At 46.5% G+C, this 20193-nt stretch overlaps 1 protein-coding gene across 25 annotated transcripts in view; it reads right to left on the bottom strand.

The window, feature by feature from the left end:
- IKZF2 (IKAROS family zinc finger 2) overlaps positions 1–18046 on the bottom strand; it is a 116051-nt gene extending 98005 nt beyond the window's left edge. For 3 of the 25 annotated variants that reach the window (XM_072041279.1, XM_021273895.4, XM_072041285.1), the window contains exons 1-3: positions 15487–15521; positions 15026–15107; positions 14197–14301 (exon numbers count right to left, since the gene is read on the bottom strand). In XM_072041279.1, the coding sequence (XP_071897380.1) occupies positions 14197–14301; positions 15026–15107; positions 15487–15501 (202 nt within the window). In that variant the 5' untranslated portion in view covers positions 15502–15521. The other 22 variants (XM_005021779.6, XM_005021777.6, XM_072041284.1 and 19 more) reach the window with 20 other exon arrangements.
- Between the last annotated feature and the right edge of the window lie 2147 nt (positions 18047–20193).

Genomic DNA, 20193 nt, shown 5'->3' with positions numbered 1-20193 from the left:
AATTTTCTATCACAGATATCTATCAGCGCTGACATTTATATTCCAGTGAGGCACTCTCAGATGCATATTTTCTTCTTCTCCATCTCAAAGGTGTATTGAGCAGATTTGATGTAAACAGCCTCCTGCCAAGCTAGTTAAAATCTTTAAACTTTATACATACAATTAGATTGTGACAATAAGCATTTGCTTTAAAAAAAAAAGCGATCTACACAGCTTCAGATTCTGAAGTAAAATGCTTCACGAGAAATATTAATCTGCATTTAAGGAGGACCTAGAGATATTTTCCCCCCAGCTCTGGCAGGTTGTTCTCATTGTCACCGAGAGACATGATTTGACACAGTGGCCCTGATTAAGAATGTGCTTAAGTCCTATTAAAGCCAATGGGAGTTAATCAGCTGTTTAAGGGCTTTGCTAAATCAGGACCAGAACAGGAGACATTTCCAAAAAATCTGGGCCTAAACTGCACACGCACTAATTAGCTGCACACACCAATTACATGATTACGGATGAAACACAGTTGTTTAGCATTTACAACAACACACTTTGTGGGGAATCATTTAGAAATAACTTCTAATTACCATTCTGTAGCAGGTCCCACACTGCAGTATAACCCACATATACCATGGTAATCGTAGCTGAGGGAATATTTTTTTTGCTGTTTGTTTGTTTTTAAATCCTGCCATTAATATTTGCCCAAATTCTCAAGTGGATCAAGATCTGACCCTTCTGGAACTTTGCCGTGCTGGTAGTGGGAACAGCTGAGCACTCAGGCTCTCCTTTCTTATTGCTACTTTTTTGCCTGCAGACAATATTCACTCTTGCATTTCCAAACATAAGATTTGTACTCTGTGCCGCCTAACGACTTAAGCCGGGCGCTCAGGAAACAAACAAATTGGCACAGATTTGCATATTGAGGATTACAGATACCAACAGTGAATTTCTAGCGAGTTACTGTTCCTACAAACCAGGAATTGCTAAAATTATCAATGATCATAGCAGTTGATCTGTCTGACATGAACCAGGATTGCCAAGTCTCACTTCAATGACCGCTAGGTACTGCTTTTTCTTAGCGCCAAGTAACTATAAAAATGATCTAAATTAGGGGAAAAAAAGAAAAAGGCATTCCCAGCCCTACAGGTTGCTGAATAGCCATGCCTCAGTGGAAAGCAGCTCAGAGACGAGAAGATACACTGAAAATCACATTTATTAAAACAAACAAAAAAAATCTCATGGCATGTAAGGCAATCTTGCAATTTAAAACTTGACTCATGATTGTGAAAGTTTGGAGTTGGCATGCCAACTTGGTGAGCCATCTGCTCACCAACAATTTATAAACGAGACTGCTGCCAAAGCCACCCGATTACTCAGTTCTAATATTAGTGATGCAACTAAAACATGCTTGTAGGATTTTTCCCCCCTGTGAACCAGGAAGCACAGGAAAAAAATTACATAGGAAAAGTTAAAAAGAAAACAGGGAAAATGTGTTTTTACTTCCTCAAATTTGATTATTGGGAACATTTAAGATTAAATCAGTCCTTCAGAACTGAAGGTACTCTAAAGCAAAGAAATAAAAAAAATCAGTAGAGATTAGAGCAACGAGAAAAGGTAAATCATGTACTCTGTATCCAATGTCTATTTCTTTAGTGATTCAAATGATAGTTAAAATAACACACATTATATGCTAAAAAGCAACTCAAAATAGTATTTAATACATTTGAACAAATGAAAAAATCCAACAAACTGTGTGTGCAGGCTAGCAGGTACAACTGCTGATTACTACTGATGCTAATTTTACCGTTAGGAACGGGCAATTCGGGATAAAAGCACCGCTTTAAACAATCCCTTTCTTATTAAAATTCCAGGTTACGTACAACAGTGAAAAACTGCTGGAAGTTAACCTATGGTAAATAATCCTTGGGGCAAAAGACACCGTAATGAAACTGCATGGAAAATTACTCACTCATTTTAAAACATGACTCACAATTCAGTTTTGTTGGCCTGAAACTCCAGATGCATCTCCATGGCAAGCCCGCAGCAAATCCCAAAGCACGGCCCCTATTCCCTGCGCTCGGGGATGCGCTGCTACAGCAGTAACCCAGGCACACGCAGCGCCAGCCCTGCCACACCGCGCCGTCCTCCCATCCAAGTCCCAGCACGGCTGAACCACCAGCATCGTTGTCAGCAGAATTAGGACATTTCTGAGTGCTTTACAGGGCACAGAAGCAGGGCTGAAAGCACAGGGAACCCTGGTTGTATTAATTAATAGGACAATGGCAGCAACGAGCATCCTGCTTTACACCTTGCTCTGTCGCTGCCAAAAGGGGTAGCTTTCAAAGCTGCGTTTTGAAATTAAAATGCATCATCATTACACAATTACTGTTCTAATTAGCCTCCTCAACAACAGATCAGCTTTATTTACATTTAATTTGGGTTAATGAGTTAGTTGTAGTTTTATCTGAAGGATAATAGGGGAGAATTAATAATTGCTTAATCCACACAAAATTTTGTTGTTCACATAGTGCATGAAATTCTGAAAAACGCTTCTGAACCCTAGCCAACAACCACCAGCATATTTTCACTATCTGAAAGCAGCCAAAGCTCAGCAAATGTTACCACATTACATTAGATTAAACTATTTATGTATATAATTAGAATTATTATTATAAACTACCGTCGTAATTAGAAATTGACATTTCATCGCCAGCTCCCACGAAAGCTTTCTCCCTTCCAAAACACCTGCCCAGGACGACTGATTCAGGTCATCCCCTCGCTGACCTACTGAGACTTACTCCCCTTGGAGCTGCACGAGGAGGTCTCACAGATGCCCAGGCTGGAGAAGAAATGGGCTACTTGCCTTCCCCATGAGTCCTGTACCTCTCATACCTTTCTCCCTAAGGAACCCTAGTCTGCCTCTGAGGCCACTTGAAGTCCTCGATGTTTAACCAGGCATTGGTTCAAAAAGATTTTCAATTTTTGATTTACAGCTTAAGTTTTGTGCTGCACATTCTCAATGTGTCCAGGCTTCCCCTGCGATTAGGCAGACCTTATGGGCCGGCAGGTGGGAAGTTTTGCAAGAACCCTCCAGAGGTGAGTAGGAGAGCCTGAAGTCAGACCGCATGTCCTCGAAAACACTTTCCTGCTGGCAAGCCCAGCCTTCCTCCACCCAAATCTGAGTTCTGACCCCACCACAGGAAACCAGTCAGAAATTCCTTGGTGTATGAGGAGGGAATCTCTTACACCACTGGTTTCGTAAGGGCATTCAGATGCCACAGCAAACCAAGCAACAGTCAAGAACTTCAGAAAGCAGAGCAGGAGAGAAGGATCAGCATCAGCAAAGCGGAGCAGACACCCTAGCACACGGCAGCCCATCGCTGAAGCCTTGCGGAGCAGACACGGCACAGAATTCAGGGATCTCCCCGCATATAATCACTAAAGAACATGGGATATGGCAGCTCTCGTTCACGTTCCTCAATGAAAATGTTATTTTCACTCCTTTCCCAAGGCACTGGGTAGTGCTGTGCTAGGCTACGCGGCCCAGAAGAGGGTTCTGCTGCAGAAGGGGTTGCTTTTGGGACACAGCTAAAGCGTCTCGACGTGACGATGAGCAAGTGCTCCACAGAGCATCGTTATGGATTATTTCCTGGAATGCACTGCAGTTCGCTTTGGTTTTGAATACAGATGTGATATATATATTTACTACAGCAAAAATCTCACTGCTATCGATCTCGTCATAAATATTTAATGGTTACCAGTCACAAGCTAAATTTAAATAACAATAGCACTAATGACATTAAATAAGTGAGACGCTTTGAAAGTGCAAGGCAAAAAGAAAAAAAAAAAAAGCAAAATACTTTTTTTCCAGGACTTTAACCCAAGAGCAGCAAGACAGCAACCTGAAACCATGTTACGTGCTGATGGGCTGACTCATGTCTGGTCTCACAGTCCCACCAGCGAGGTGATTTTGCACAAACATCTCACCAGAAGTAGGTTCTGCGAGCAGCAGCCTTCGCAGAGACTGGCTTCCAGCAACTTTTTCCCATGAAGATCCTTTGACATTAGAAAAGGGTGGTGCTTAATAGCTTTTCCTTCAGCGGAGGCAGAATTCACATCTCTCCTCTCTGGCTTCATAATTTCATAAGGCTTGCATGATTGTAATGTTTTTCAAGCCCATACATCTCTATTGTATTTGACCGAGACTCTCTAAAAGCGCTTTTACCGTGGATTCACACACATCACACATGCACAGGCTTGTCACAAACCAGGGCTGGACACATTGCAGATTGTTTTCGCCAGCTGCCTGCCAGCTCCTCTACCTGGTGTTAGTTATTTATGGGCAGCTGACTGGTGACAGCATTTACACCCTGAGAGTGCTCTGGCTTGGGATACATATACGAGCATGTGGGAATTTTGGAGAAATACAGATATCGTGCAGCTGATAGAATACAAATTTCAGAGGGCACAGGAATAAACTCATTTCTCAAGTACTTGACCCTTTGATAGGCAGCTAGCACATCCTTCTCCTGAACTCCAGAGCTACCTATAATCTGCCATTTTAAAGTCACACACACACGAATGATGAAGCTGACTGCCTCCCACCCATAGGAGCTGAATTCATACTAACACTAATTTCTCTAATTTATCTCCACCTCTTCAGCCTATAATTTTGTTCGCCCATTTGTATCTCTTAAACTGGCACCCTTTGTGAAGCTCTGCAAGATTTATTGTTGAAAAGGCATGATATAATGAGGAGATATTACCTTAAACTCTGAAAGACTAGATTATCCGAAGGATAATACCTAACACTGCTGGAGGGAGAGGCCTGTGTATTTAAGCGAGAGGAAATTTTCAAGCAGGGTGTTTCAAGTAAAGCTGATACCACAGCTTGTTCCACTGCAGCTGTATGGAGATGCACTCGTCTCACCCAGGAGCCACCTGTGCTGGTTCAAGGTCAAAACACCTGGTAACGATGACCCAATTTGAGGAGATACAACCATGAAACTATTACATGCTGTGTCTAGAACACGTCTGCATCTGAAAGTGATGAGGGTTAAAGCACGATATGAATATAAGGCACAAAGGTGTATTTCAAAATATTTCTGCACTTAGGGAAACGCAGCACACGTGCCAGATGATTGCAGACTCTCCAGAGAGAGAGGCCCCTCACCACAATATTGCACATGAAATACAACACCAAACCTAGGAAAAGACAATTAGAAGACATTTGCAGAACTGCTATTAAGATTTGCTCCCCTTCTCAACTCATTACCTGGACAAAGCAAAACACACACTGCAGGATGTCAATTTCTTAAGAAACCACGATGTAAGTTTAAGAGATTATAAAAACAAACCACCACCAAGCACCAAAACCAAACCCGGTTGCCTGCTTTTGCCTGATCCTTCTCCCTTTGTCACACAACTGGTTTGCTAACCTGAGTATGGTCTTGACTCTACTGCGACTCTTTCCTGGAAACTTTTTAAATCATCCATGACTTCAAGAGAACAGCTACTCTTCCTCAGATGAATAGACTTCGTTGCCTCTTCTGTGTAAAAACACTTGCTGTTTTCATACAGAAAGAAGCAACCTCTTTCATTTTCAAAAGAAGGGAATTCACACCACCGCACTCGCTGCTCTTTGGACAGAAGGGGGTGTTGAATTCACGCTGCTAGGTTTTAAAGGATGCCCAGATACTGTTACAAAAAATTCAGTTTGTGTTTTACCCCTGGACTGTTACTTAAGAGAGCACCGTTGCTTGCAGAGGTAATCACAAAATGTCTGGAAGCTGAGTTAGGAACTAGGAGACAGTAGGTGTGAATTCTCACCACACGCACACACACCACACCTAAAAGTAATTACAGGAAAAATTAGTATGGACTTGGGCATATCAGAGGCTTCTCCACGCAGCTTGCTGTGCTGCTCACCCCCGTAACTTTCATGGACTGAGGGAACAGACATACCTTGAGAAAAAACAGGGCAACAACTTCTGATACAATTAGGGCTTTTCAGAAGTTGAGGGAATGCAACAGAAACATGGCCAACAATGAACCAGGAAGGATCCATCCTACTGATGAAGGTCAGAGCACAGATATCTTCAGGATAACATTTTTATTGTTGTTCAAGGGGAAGACAACAAAGGGGATAAAAAACAAAATTAAAATATTCCTCCTCAGAGACTCAGGTTTTTGTCATGTTTGTGCTTTAAGTGCAGATGTATCACCCCTATGGTAAGCCCTCCACAGAGCTTCCATAGCTAGCAATGAAATACAGACTTGTCTTGCTGTCTCACGTGGGAAGAAACCTCATTAGAAAAAGGTGATAGACGGAACAGGAAGATAGGGCGATAATCTGCTGCGCTTCACTGCGTCCTACCTTCTTTGGGAACTGCTTCAGATCTGCCCGCAGGACAAAGGGTGACACCAGCAGCACCAAGGTGCAGCCGGGTCTGCACAAAGCTGCAGTTCGGACAGCAGAGCTGAGTCCTCAAAGTGCTGTCTCCAGCCCAGTAACACTGAAGGGAGAGATGTCAAGTTTTCCCTTCTCACTCCCCTGCTGTAGCGGCTACACTTGTGGCCAGGACAGGTGGTACCAATGCTTAAGTAGAAAGAGGGGGACAAAAAAAAAAAAACAAAAAAAACAAAAAAAAAACAACCACAAAACAATAACAAAAATAACAAAAACAAACACCAAAAGGTCTTTTCCCAGCTTCTCCAGGTAACCTGAAGCCACGGTCTGTAGAGCATCACGCTTCTCTGCCCGTGCCTCGTGCAAAACCCGCAGCCTGCCGAGGACAGGGATTCCTACCCATCTGGGGAGGTGATGCACTTCAACTCCACTGTCTTCTGTTCACCACCAGCTGGGGGATGCTGAATTTCACCTGCTCCACACCTGGAGCTGTGGGACCCTAGGACTGACCTCCAATTGCCTCCAGATAACGAATGCCCTGTTCCTAGGGCACAAGGGGATCCACCCAGCAACTTCAGCTTCACCAGGAGGTGTCCCCACATGCACCGCAGGGGCACCAAGAGCTCTGGGACCTCTCCGGATGTGCAGAGGACAGAGCAATCATGAGCTAAAAGAGCAAATGCAATGCACACAGGTGGTGCGCTGCTTGGCCATAGCGGGGGAGTCTACAGAGTAATGGAACACAAACCCCAAAACTGGAGTACAGAGCCTAAAAGAAGAGGTACAGAGAAATCAAAAGCCAGTTAGAAACCAGGAGGTTCCAGTTCACAGAAGTTTAGCTGAGTGAACTGCACGCAGGCGAGGGGGATGAATCAGCCCCGTGCTTTTCCAGGAACGGCGTCTCCTGCTTTACGACAGGCTCCAGCGTACCACCTGTAACAGCGCTCGCAGGTGACCCTGCCAGCCGGGGCCGTGTTCGCAGCAGGAGCTTCTGCCAGCACCGCTCTGCCTCTGGGGGATTTGCAGCTCTCCGAAGCCACAGGCTGACACGGCGGTGCCAGCAGAGGCCGGTAATGTGGAGCTGGCTCCGGATCAAGGGCACATTTTGCCGGGCAGTGTAATTGGGGTCTGTCCACGCACAGACCTGGTCAGGCTGAGCTGGATGAGAAGAGTTAAAATGCTGTGGCTGCTGCCATGTACGCACACTGGAACAGGGGGCTTTAGGACTATCACAGTTACTCCTGTGTGGGACAGGAAATAAGCTCCACGGGTACTGAGGTACAGCTATCTGTGCCTAATTGTGAGGCTGTAGAAATGAAACTTAAATCAACACCTCAAAGGAGGTGCTGTAACAGAATTCCTGCTTTTGATGAGGTCTAACAGGTGCCATCCAAACCTCCACCCTGAGCGATATATGGCCTCTGCAATTCAGGAAAAAGGACACACAAGAACACGAGAGGAGTCCCCTGCGATGACAAGAGTTGGGAGAAAAACCAGGCCCCCCATCCCCTAGCCCTGAGCCGTGCCCGCCAAGCCTCGCTGCTCCTCACTGACAGCCCTGGCTGTGCTCCCCTCCCTTGGGCTGAGCAGCGGGCTGCCAGCACGGCACAGCTCTGGGCGAGGGACAACACGCCATGGCACAGGCTCAGTGCCACAGGCTGGCGACTGGCCTCGTCCCTACAGGCGTGCTGCGCGCTCTCAAGTCTTTCCCGGAGCTGCCTCAAGGCAGCCCCCCTGCAACAAGTTCCCTTCGCCACAATTCACCGAGGAAAATGAAGAGGAGGGGTACATCATTCCCGCCTGGATAAACACCACTCCTTCCAAATTCCCTCTCTGCAGTAGGAGGACAAGCTCTGCTCACCCTCAGCGATGTGTAAGGACAACACAGGCAGCTGCGCTGCCACCTGAAAAGCCTAGCCCAGCAAACAGCATTTAGTTCATGAAGGAGACAGTGCCAACAGCCCGCAGGAATGGGAAAAGATGCCTTGATCCAATTTCCCTAAGAGAAAATACCCACTGATTTCAACAGGAGCTGCACCTTCCCCCAGATTTGGGGATGGGAGGGACGGAGCGCTCCGTAGCGGGTATCAAGTCACTCAGCCGCTGTCAAAGCGCCGTGCTTCAAGGAAGAGGACTGCTCTTTTCGTTGGCATGTCTGAAAAGGAACTGAAATTCCAGAAGCAGATATTGAAAACATGCTGACTACGAAGCTACCCAGAGGAGCGAGTGTTGTAACAGGGTGTGTACCGAGGAAAGTTAACCGAACCTGACAGTCCCAGAGAATAACAGAAGCTCCCTCAGAAAGGTGTGTGCTGCAACAAAGCCCTGGCAGATGACCTCTCAAGAGAGTTCCATCAGAATGAATAAAAACCTATTTAATGAGATTAACTGATCAGTTCACTCCACCCTCATTATAACACTCACCGAGAGGGAGGAATGTTTTTACAGCCAAGTATCTGATCCCGTCGGGAATGCCAGAGACGCACTGACAGAAGAGACGAGAAATACAAAGAAGTTTCAGCAGCTCCTTGCTGTTTGCCTACACGCAGGGCTTGTAGCGCAGAACCTTTGTCAAGATTTTAACCATACCCCTGTGAAGGATCTAAGCTGATGTGAATGAAACTACAGCCCAGACAGCATCCCAGCAAACGTTTCATTTCCTGGTACTTTTTCTTTTTTTTTTTTTTTTAAATTTAAATGGGTTCAACACAACTTTGGAGAGCTTCAGTTTCTTATATGTGGACAAATATTTAAAGCCCCATCCTCACCTTACCCCCTCCCATTAAACTTCAAGAAAGGTAATTGGCTAAAGCTTTCATAAATATTATTCCCCCAAGCAATTCTCAGGGAGTCTGAGGTTACAAGACTGAAGTAAAGTCAATGCTCCTGTAAGCGTCAACGCAGCTCACTTCTTCCCATTCCCTGCCGCACTTTTATCGAGCTCTTCTCATGTCTAAGCTTGCCTTGGTGTAGCATGTCTTTGCCACCCTTCAACCTGAGAAGCCACAGGTGCATCTGAATTTAGGCACCACTGTGGAATTCCCCAGCTGACCTCTCTGAACGTCACCCTGCCAAGGTTGGCAAGGCAGACACAAAGGTCTGGAGGATGTGTCGAGAGAGTCAGAAGCCCACCTCCCTGCACTGACAGCCCAGACCAGCAGATGTTGCCTACCCTGCTCCTTAAAAAGGCCTCCGAGGAAAGAGATTCCTCAGCACCATGAGGTAATCCAGCCCGAGTTTTTAGCACCATATGCAGCGTTTCACACTTTGCATGTATTTGGAAGAACTGGAGACCCAAATCCCCAGTTGAGAGCGCGACAGTCGGGCTGCCAGAATCCTTCACGCAGCGGTGCCTGTGTCAGGGGAGCGACTGCCTCAAAGCACCAACTCGATTCCTCCCCCTGCAGCCCGGCCCCGACACCCCAGGCACCAGCCCCAAGGAAAATCCTCCTGCAGAGGCTCAGCCACCTCACGCACAGAAAAAACACTTGTTGAGCCAAAAGGAATCCTAGCACGAGGTCCAGCCTCACTTGCCTGGGCAGTAGTGCTGGCGATGGCAAGGCTTGCTTGCCGCATAGCTGATGCATAAAGCAACCTCTAATTTTTCCCGGTTTCATCCCAAAAGGCGGCCTCTGTAGTTATGTTTCTTTATCCATACAGATGTGGTGCTGATACAGCGGTGGCACATGAAATATTTTGCTCGGGGCAACACAAGTGTGACAAAACAGGGCTTGTATGACCGTTCACAGTGGAAAACCGAAAGTAGTCAAGAAAGACGTGGGGTTTTGAAGCTACAAAAAAAAAAAAAAATAAAAAGCAACTGAGAGTCCACCACAGTCCACCCTGACTGCTGGGAATCCAGCACTTGCTGCTTCATCATGAGACCTTGCCTGAGCTCCCTACAACAGCTTCTGGCCGCGAATACTGATAGAGGAACCACTCACGCTTAACGTGACTGTCCCATCAGCGCTCTTGTCAGATAGCGCGATCATTCCCCACCACGCAGAAAATGGAATCGCCTCGTTACGTTCGGTAACTGAGTCAGCCAACAACGCTATTTTCTTTATAAATTATACCTCATAACTTAGTAACGCTTCTAAGCTATTATAAACACATCTTGAAAGCGTACCACAATTTTAATCAGTTCCAACCATCAGATGTTGGGTTTGATATTTATGATTGTTCTGCCTCCATTTTGTTTAAGGGCTCCTATTGTCTATGAAAGCAGAGATAAGAAAGTTATCTAGGACGCCCACTGTAAAGTCTCTAGTTTAAGAGGAAATTTCCTCAGTCCCTGACTGTCAGATACGACTAGCTGCTGTTACTTTCCATAGCACACCAAGCAAGTGGTCTTACGAGGAACAGCCTTTGCCCTACACAAGCAGTCACCAAGTGAAGTATCCAATAACAGAGCCTTGAGGCTTCTACACGGGACCCCCTGAGCCCATTTTAACCTACAGGGGGGAAAAAGGTAATAACTGTAGTAAGAACTTGGTGTGGTATTAAATAAACGATTTCCAGACACCTCCTTATAAAAGCCTCTTTTTTTAGAGACCCCCCATCAGCCTTTAAATTAGCATACCAGTTCCTACTCTGAGGTTCCTGATGGCTTGCAGCTCAGTTCAACACCAAGCAGAGGCAACAAGCCTGACTCCCTCGGGCTTTGTGGGGTCCAGCGGGCAGCTTAAGGGCACCCAGGGAGCTCCTCAGCACTCAACGCAGAGTTAGTTGAGCAGCCCTTTGGCACCCAGCTCCTCACATCACTGTTTGAAGGAGTATTCCTACAGAAGGTCCGAAGAAAATCTTTACTTCCAGATTCGGGGCTATGTGAATACATCATCTGTAATCGGCAGGTATAGCACTAATTTGTCTTTTGCTATACAAGAAAGCGAGATGATCCATCAACCTATTCAGTTTGACTATTTACACATATTTTAAATCTTTGCTTACATAAAACTACAATAAAGTATTTTAGAACAGAGCATCTGCCAACATGCATACAACGTTCTGCTAAAGGCAGATGCATACCGTAAGGTATATGTAAGATCATTAGTTAGCTATGACAGGCGATTTGCTGTGATTTATCTTTCAGGATCACCTCATTCACAAGGAAAATTGAGTGTCGGCCCCATCCATAACCTATACATGCAGTCTAGATACTTGAAAATGATAATAGGTTAAAGGATGCAGCAGACAACTCTCCACAGCGAGCCAAAATATTTAACCCGAAACCTTTTGGAATAGAACCTGAAAACATCAGTAGCCCAGCCAGAACTCCTACTAACATGGAATTGCCAGGGGCTAATGAGCATAGAAAACTCTTTACCTAGCACATAATTTTACTGTTGCTGGGAGAGCACTGCTCAATTGTTTCGGTACAGATCCAAGAAATTTGCTTCTTATGGTTTTGTCTCTGTTTGAGGCAGACACAAATTAAAGCTAAATTAAGAGCTGTGGTTCAAAGCGAGTCAATGGAACGCGAGAACAAAGGTCAGAACTCCGAGCTCTGCCCTGCAGGTGCATATCCCGAGCGCTCGGCGAGACAGGGCCATCCACCTTCTGGGGACAGCTGGCAACAGAACCGGGAGCAAAGCCTTTGGAGCCCCATCTTCATACCACCTCCTCCAGCAGCAAACCCTACGCAGTTGGCCAGCGTGCCCTGGGCTTGCCAAGAATGGGAGGCTGACAGCAGGGCAGTGGCTCCGCTAGAAATTAAGGGGCACTGCGTAGAGCACAGCCATTTCCTCCCCTCACATCCCATCGCTGCTTCACGGGCCTCCTTTGCAGCACCACAGCAGGATGGACGACGGCTCGTTCCTGTAGCAGTAACTGAAGTCATACTTAGTTTTACGAATTGCCTTTCCTCCTTACTCTCCTCTCTCTAAAAAGGCTTCCTGAAGCACAGCCTGGTGAGTTAGTCTGTGCACGCTAGATTCAAGATTTGCCCCAAACCCTTAAGTGAACCACCTTAACAGCTGCCACAAAAGCCAACAACCTCTAATCGATACCTTCCATGTTTAACACAGAAACTGCCTCTCCCCAAAACATTCCCATGCCTGCAAAGAACAGCTAAGTGACAACAAATTTAAGATGCTCTTGTTTTGCATGGCTTAAGAACCCCAGGCAGAGCCCATCATTTTCCAACAGCAGCATGTACTTAACAAAAAGCAGCAGCGACGAAGGCAATTGAGACACCTGCGAGATACCACAAAACACATTAAAAAAAAAGATATTCACCAAGGCTGTAAACGCATGTGTGTTGCATGAAGTAACGATGCTTAAAAATCATTGAAAACGTTAACACAATGAACATGAAAATATTGAATGCGTTAGAGTATTTTTGCATGACTTCATCCTAGATCTTTTTATTCCCTAATTTGACTCTGTTTTTTAGTCTAGATTATAAAGAAGATTTAAAACAGGGAGCTTTTTTTTCCCCCTTCCAATGAAGCCTTCCCATTAATAAAAAGGAAACAAAGAAAATGAAGAAAGTGAGTAGTAAAACTTTTACAACATAATAAAATATATCAGAATCCCAGTGCAGCAGGATTGGAATTGTCTAAAGATGCTGAATTATGATAGCTTGTCATATAAAGTTCAGTCCAGAGTATTAGCAATCATATTCTCTAGCAACATGTATATAATTGGTAGGTCTTCATTATAACCCTCAGTTTTAAAGGCTCATAAAAACTGCGTTTTACTCATAATTTGCAGGAGGAAAAAAGAAATTCTTAAAGGAAAGGAACATCTTTTTCTCAGTAAGAAAGACTTTGAAGGCAATGCACTGTATTTTAAAGCAAGCAACTCTAAGTGCGCTCTCTTTCTTTTGCATGCTTTGATGGGGTATTATACAGGCAGTTTAAAAAGATAAATACGTATCTATAGCACGCAGACTAAAAAGAAAATCAGTATCACATGCTATAGAGAGGAACCTTCTGAAAGTATACTGTAAGCAAAGCACACCACATTATTTTTGAATACAAGTACTGGGGTACTCTAAGGTAAGTATCTCAGTGCAGAATTGTTACCAGAAGTAAAACAAGCAAACACAAGAAGAAAGCAGGCTAGTTTACGAAACATATATAAACTACATTTATTCGCCTCAGTACTACAGCATGAAAAATAATTATGAAAGTATTATGAGCACTTGACACTCACAGAAGGCTCCTAAATCTCTTCGCATTTTCTCAGTTTCTTCCTCGACACTCTAAAACAAAATCCTCTCAGTTTGTTAGCGAGTCAGCTACTGAGTGCCATAAATTTCCAATTATCCCAGCCATCCCTGGACTCGCCAAGGCAAAGCTACGGTAATGAATAGGATGCTGAAGCTTCTATATGGAACAGTAAAACACAACCTGCCGTCAAACCCAGACATTTTAACTTTATACTTTTGCCAGAGTAAAGCCTTTTTGTAAATAGAGCGTGTTTGTTTTCAAATAAAACTACTTCAAGCTGTTTCTGGAAGCACAGTAAATAGTAAAAAATAATAACAGCAACAATTTACATTTGGATTTCAAACCCTGATGAAACAAAGCCAGCACACGTCAAGCCTAGCGTTTTCCTACCTGGAACAGGTAAGGACCAGCTCTCAAATGCCACCTTGGGATAGCTCAGACTAGTAATCCCGTTCATGTTTAGATGAGACACCAGCATGAACAAGAAAAAAAAAAAATCTACCCCGTCCTCTTCTTTTATTAGCAAAGCCTAGAGCGGCAGTTAAGACACAGAAAGCAAGCCGAGGACCCGGACTAACCCAAACACGCTGCTCAAGAGAAACACGTTTAAAAGAGACTTACTGCTTGCCATGTGACTTGGTGAGGTATGCTGCCCATTGGGTGTACTGGAGGTGAGGTCAATAGCCATGTTGGAGTGCTCCCTTTCGGGTGAAAGCTCATTGTCACCTGCTTTCACAAAACAAGTCACCCATGAGTTTCCATCCCGCTGTCCCGCAAAGAGACCCCCTGATTAAGAGCTATGCCTCGCTGTGCCCCTGCCCGTCCTCCCTCTACGAGGGGAGCCTTCCAAAGCCTGTGCGAACTGGGTTCTCAGTGGCCACAAGTAAATATTTGACTGACTGATTTTAAGAACCCCCCTCAAACCTACTGTCACCAGTCTCTTATGAAAATTCCTGCCCCAGCTGCTTCGCCTCAACAGAAGCGAGGACTGCTTCTCTGTTTGCAAACACTGAGAATCAGGACGGGGCAGGAATGGGCTGAAATATTACTTTACAGGACAGACTTTCCCTTCAGAGGCTCCAGCTAACTGACAGTTAAACAACGCACTCAAAGACGCTTTGCCCTGACACAGAAAACAAGAGAAATGCACAGTGAAAGGCATTAAAAGTTTCTGGCTGCAATGTGAATTTCTGAAAATGAGCTCTCTCTCTCTCTTTTGTAAAGTTCATTCATCCTCAGCAAATATTTAAATTGCGAGGTACTCACCCATGAGCCCATACCCACACATTTCTCAGCCATACACCAAGTTTATGTTTAAATGCCATTAATTCAGCGGCATCTCAAAGCAAAGCCCATACAGAAGCAAGCTAAAGTTTCAGGTGTCTGCATGACAAAAAGATAGTGGGAAAAGGAAAGTAATTCAGAATAATCAAATAAAATGACTACTTACATGTTATATATCCATCAGCAGCCTCTGCTTCCATAGTCAAAGTGCAGTGCTGCAAGGCAGAAAAGTACACCCTCAAAGACGCCTGTCAGTATCAACCATTAAATGATTAAACTTACTTAAAGCCCTAAGTAGTTACCCATTTTACTGCTGTTGCAACCATTGCCTAGAGAAACACACAAGTGTAGTGCATGTGCTCATCTGCGAATCACTGAACTCTTACTGCAAATTATCTGAGCAGAGAAATCCAGCTGTCCCCTGGGCAGCCTGTGCTGGGATCTTCTTGGTCTGACCAAGAGCTGTCCCCCACTCTCCTTTTTACCTGATTTGAATTTTCCCTCCCCAGACTTTCCACTTGTTTTGTCCAAGACAGGATTGCAATTCTTTATCAATTATCAGCTCTCACAGCCAGAACAGACTTGGAGGAGATTGCTACTCTTAACAATTGCTCTTTTCACACGTACTCCGGGAGACTCCATCCTGTTCTGAACGAAATAAAGCCTCCTGTGCCCATGCCCCCTCGAGAGGGTCCTCACGAGCCTTTGTCTCACACCACCACCCTCACACCAGCGCACACACCTGTACACGCACCTGCTCCTTCTAACCTTACTGATCTGCCCCAGCACGGGGCTGAACGTCACACTGGATGCTCCCAGACCATGCATTTTTTGGCATGAAGCAATCTTAAAGTTTCTGGAAGCACTTTGCTGACACAGAACAAGCTATTACTTTCCAGAAACCCAAGTAACTGTATAGAATGACACCCCCTAGCTATCATTTGATATATATTGAGAAAAAGAAAGAAAGAGAGAGAGAGAGAGATCAATAATCATAACTATGTTCTTTTAAGTGGAAAAGTTAAGAAACTGACATGACCAGAGGAGAATTTTATTTCCTCTCTCCCTCCATGGCCTCTTTTTTGCCTTTAGTTTCAAAACTCTCACTGCACCAGGCAGCTAAATTATTCACAATGAGCCATTTCTGTATTGATCGCCAAGTATATTTAGCCCTGGCTCCTGGAATTTCTCCATTACTTACTGGAAAACAGGCAGCTTCACTTCTTGTCTCCAAAACCACTTCCCTCCCCCTCCCTTAACCCGCTTTCCTCCCTCCCCGACCCCCCCGCCTCTCCCCCAATAAATAAATACTTTTCTCTCTGTTCTTCCTTGGTATAAAGCAGATCAAATTCCCAAGGCATTCAGCACATAACACTTAAATTTCAACCTGCCCGGCTGCTACCAAACTCTCTTCGGTTACTGATTTTTCACATGACTTAAAAAAAAAAAAAAATCTCCAAAAAGTTTCCAAAACAGGTAAGCCGCTTCCTCAAAGCCCTTCAAAATTACCTTATCTTCCCCCTAGTCCAGGTAGGCAGGCACACACTGAGAAAAAGAAAGAAACATCAGAAGCAACAGGGAAAGATCATCCCAGCCAATGAAGTGGAAGGAAAGAAATGGGAGGAAGGGAGGAGGAAGAGAAAGGAAGGCAAAAAAGAAACACAGAAACATCCGTAACCAAAATTAAAACACGGTTTGGCTTTTATTTTTTATTTCTCCAAGCGGGGAGGAGGAGGAGGAGGAGGAGAAGGGGAAGGGGGGGGGGAGAGGGAAAAAAAGTTCGGTCACCATTTTTAGGCTGCGATGGCAAATCCCGGCTGCTAAGCTCTCCTTTGCACGACGAATGAAGGGGAGGGGAGAGGGGGAAGAGACGGAGAGAGAGTTTTTGGGTGTGCTGAGGACACAGCGAGATGGGGAAAGTTTAAAAAATAAGGAAAGGGGGGGGGGGAGAAAGCCGCCCCCGGCACTTACAGGTGGGGCATGCGGAGCCGGGCAGCCCGGGGTGAGGCGGCGGGGACAGGCGCTCAGGAATGGCACATAGTTTGAGGGAAGATGAAGAACAAAAAGGGAGAGGGAGGGAAGGAAGGGGAGAGGGAGGGAAGGGGAGAGAGAGAGGGAGGGAGGGGAGAGGGAGGGAGGTCAGCCGGTGCTACAGCAATGCGATTAACCAGGAGGGAGAGAGAGAGAAAAACTTGATCCACCGGTTCCTTCCCGATCGGCACGGCAACGGGAGGCGAGGGGGGGACCTGGGGAGGCTTTGGGGAAGGTTTGAGGGGTTGGGGATTTATTTATTTATTATTTTTTGGGAGGGGGGGGGGTTCAGCGCCTCAGCGCCCGCACCCCGCCCTGCGAGCCCAGGCCAACTTCCCCGGAGCGTTTTTAAAAAAATAAAATAAAATAAAATAAAAGCACCAAAAAAAAAAAAAAAAATCCACCACAGGTCCTCATCCCTGCCTCTGGCAGCCCTCAGCACGACCTGTCAAAGTAACCCAAGTCCTGCCGGGGGGATTTTATTTATCGCCCCCCCCTCCCCTGAGGGCTCCTCAAGGCAGGTGGCGGAGGGAAATGGCAGTTGTGGCCGGGGAACGGCCACCGCTCCTCTGCTTCACCGTCGTATTTTATTTATTTTCGGGGACACACACACACACACACACAGCAACAAGTCGCCCCCTCAGCGACCGGCACTTGGGGGACCCCCTGGGCAGGGGGAGGAGGAGGAGGGGGGGGGGGAGGTGAAAAAGGGGGGCAAAAAAAAAAAAAAAAGAGGAATGGAGGAGGAGGAGGAGGAGGAGGAGGAGAAGGCAGGCGCGGCTTTACCTCAGCGAGTCCCTTCCATCCCCCTTGTGTGTGTGTGCGGGTGTTTGTGCGGGGCACGGCGGCCGGCTATGGAAACTGAGGCAGCGGCGCCGTAGCTAGGGGCGAGCCGCCGGGCGCTGCCGCCTCCATCTTCGGCGAGCGAGCCGGGGGTTAGCCCGGGACCGCCTGGTCAAACCCCGAGAAACCGATCCGCCGCCGGCCGGCACCGCCGCCGCGCTTCCCCCCCCCCCCCCTCCCGCCTCACGCGCGCCCTGACACGCTCACACGCAGCCCGGCCGGGGGCGCGCAGCGTGAGGGGAGAGGGTGAGGGAAAGGCGGGGAGGGGGGGGACCCGCGCGCGTGCCCGCGCCGGCATGGCCGCTCAGCGCGCTCGGCAATCGATTAGGGGACGAGGAGCCGCGGAGGCGCGCACACGCGCACGCGCGCCGCCCCCTCAGGGCAGCGCGGCGGCAAGCGGGGCGCGCCCCCCCCCCCCCCCTTCCCTCTCCTCAGCCGTCGTCGTGAGGGAGGGGATGGTGGGTGGGTTGTCGTCGGAGTCATGATTCAGCACTTCTGGCTTTAACCCTCTTTCAAGTGTTTCCCTTCGGAGCCCTGCTGAAATAAATGCGTTTCCAAGCGGTTTTCAGTCAGAAATAAAGCGTTTCCCCCAGCAGCCACCCCAAAGACACCACCTCACGCCCCCACTGAGGACACCGAGTCGCAAGTGACATGCCGGGCATCATGGAGGGCCCAGGCGGAGGTGTGGTGGTGAACACTTGGGGCACAGGCACCCCACTGCCTTCATCGTGTCACCACAGACACCCCACTGCCTTCGTCATGTCACCACAGGCACCCCACTGCCTTCACCGTATCACCACAGGCACCCCACTGCCTTCATCACATCACAACAGACACCCCACTGCCTTCATCACGTTACAACAGGAACCCCTCTACCTTCATCATGTCACCACAGGCACCCCACCGCCTTCATAAATTCTCGGTCCAGTGCCACAGGGTCGCCCCTCGACATCGAAGCTGAAGGGAGGGATGCGGGCGAGTGTGGGGTGCCAGAAAGCACCTGGGTTAACGCTCAAGCACTCTGGTTGCGTCTCATGCGTTACATACACAAATATTAAAGCCACTTAAATTTGGAAAGTCAAGTGCACAAGCATTAGGAAGCATCAGACTTTAGGTTGCACGTACACTCCACCATTACACCCAACGGGAGCTGACAGGGAGTTATCCTTCACCTACGCTGGTCACCAAAGGGGAATACCACGCATTTTGCCAGAGTTTCAAACATTTCCTGACTGGAGTACCTCCACCACTAAAGAGCCATATTCTCTGTGTATTTATGGCATATTTATGAGCATGGCAAGGCTGTAGGTATCTCCAAGTCTTGCGTTCAAACAAAATCTTACCTACATCCTCAACTCCTACTCCAGCTATGTGCAGGTGTAATGCTGAGATCCCATTGCAAGAGGCACTATAAACCCTCCCTTATTAGCTTGGCCACTTCGTATCGAATGACATCCTGCTCTGCAGTGACAGAGCCACCCTATCCTGAGAGAGGGAGACTAACTCCACTTTCAAAAATACATTAAATTATTCAGCGAGCCAAAAAGAGTGAAGTTAATAGCTCTCTCCACAGCGCTACAAATTTTAGCCAATTAGTCATTACGCCACATCTGTGAAGTGGGTTAATTTAACTCTTCTCATTTTGCATAGGAAGGAGGCAGAAAGGTTAGGGGACTGGCCCAAGGCCACAAAGAGCTGTACTCAGAGCTGAGCCTAGAAAGCAGACTTCTTGTTTCCCACGCCTACGTTTCAACAACTAGACTTGGCTTGCCTACATCAGAAAATAGACTGGCATAGCTATAGCTGTGTAATTATACCATAACAGCTCTGCCGGAATAACTCCCCTTGTGGACATTCTCCTCCAGATGGAAGGTGACTTCCCAAAAGCTGTCCAAATGAAGTCACTCAACGGCAAACACTTTGGTCTTGGCATTTTTTTTTTCCTTTTTGGGGGTCAAAATTCCTGAGGTACAGGTCTCAACAGTGCTCTGAAGACTTTGATAGCTTCTACAGGACACTGAAAAGTGGGAATAAATGCAAGAAGTGTCGCTGAAATGCTAGAAGTTTTGTTGTTGGGATTTTTATGATGCTTTTCATCAAAATGTTGAAAGCTGAAAGCTTCCAGCTGGCTCTCCTTACAGGTAATAATTTAATAACTAACAGCTCTTCTCCCAAAGCTGCTGGAACCGGCTTGAGTCGTGGAAGCTGATGGGAAAAGCCAGACCCATCCTCTACAGTAATTATTTCTGGTTTTAATCCTGCTGCTCCGTAAGCTCTCAAAACCAAATGAAGCTGTGAAAGCAAGCAAGAGTGACCAAAGGAAAAGCAGGGGACAGGCAATAAAGTGAAGGAGTTCACCGTTAAAAATCAATATGTTAACTCCAAGGACTGCAGAGATGACAGCATCTTCACTACAGCAACACAGGCGTGGGGGCGAATCACTTTTTTTCATTGCAAAAT

This window comes from Anas platyrhynchos, chromosome 7 (genome assembly GCF_047663525.1).
Source record: "Anas platyrhynchos isolate ZD024472 breed Pekin duck chromosome 7, IASCAAS_PekinDuck_T2T, whole genome shotgun sequence".
Taxonomy (NCBI): Eukaryota; Metazoa; Chordata; class Aves; order Anseriformes; family Anatidae; genus Anas; species Anas platyrhynchos.
Note: the sequence above shows the minus strand (reverse complement) of the source record. Positions and strands in the feature narration are given on the sequence as shown.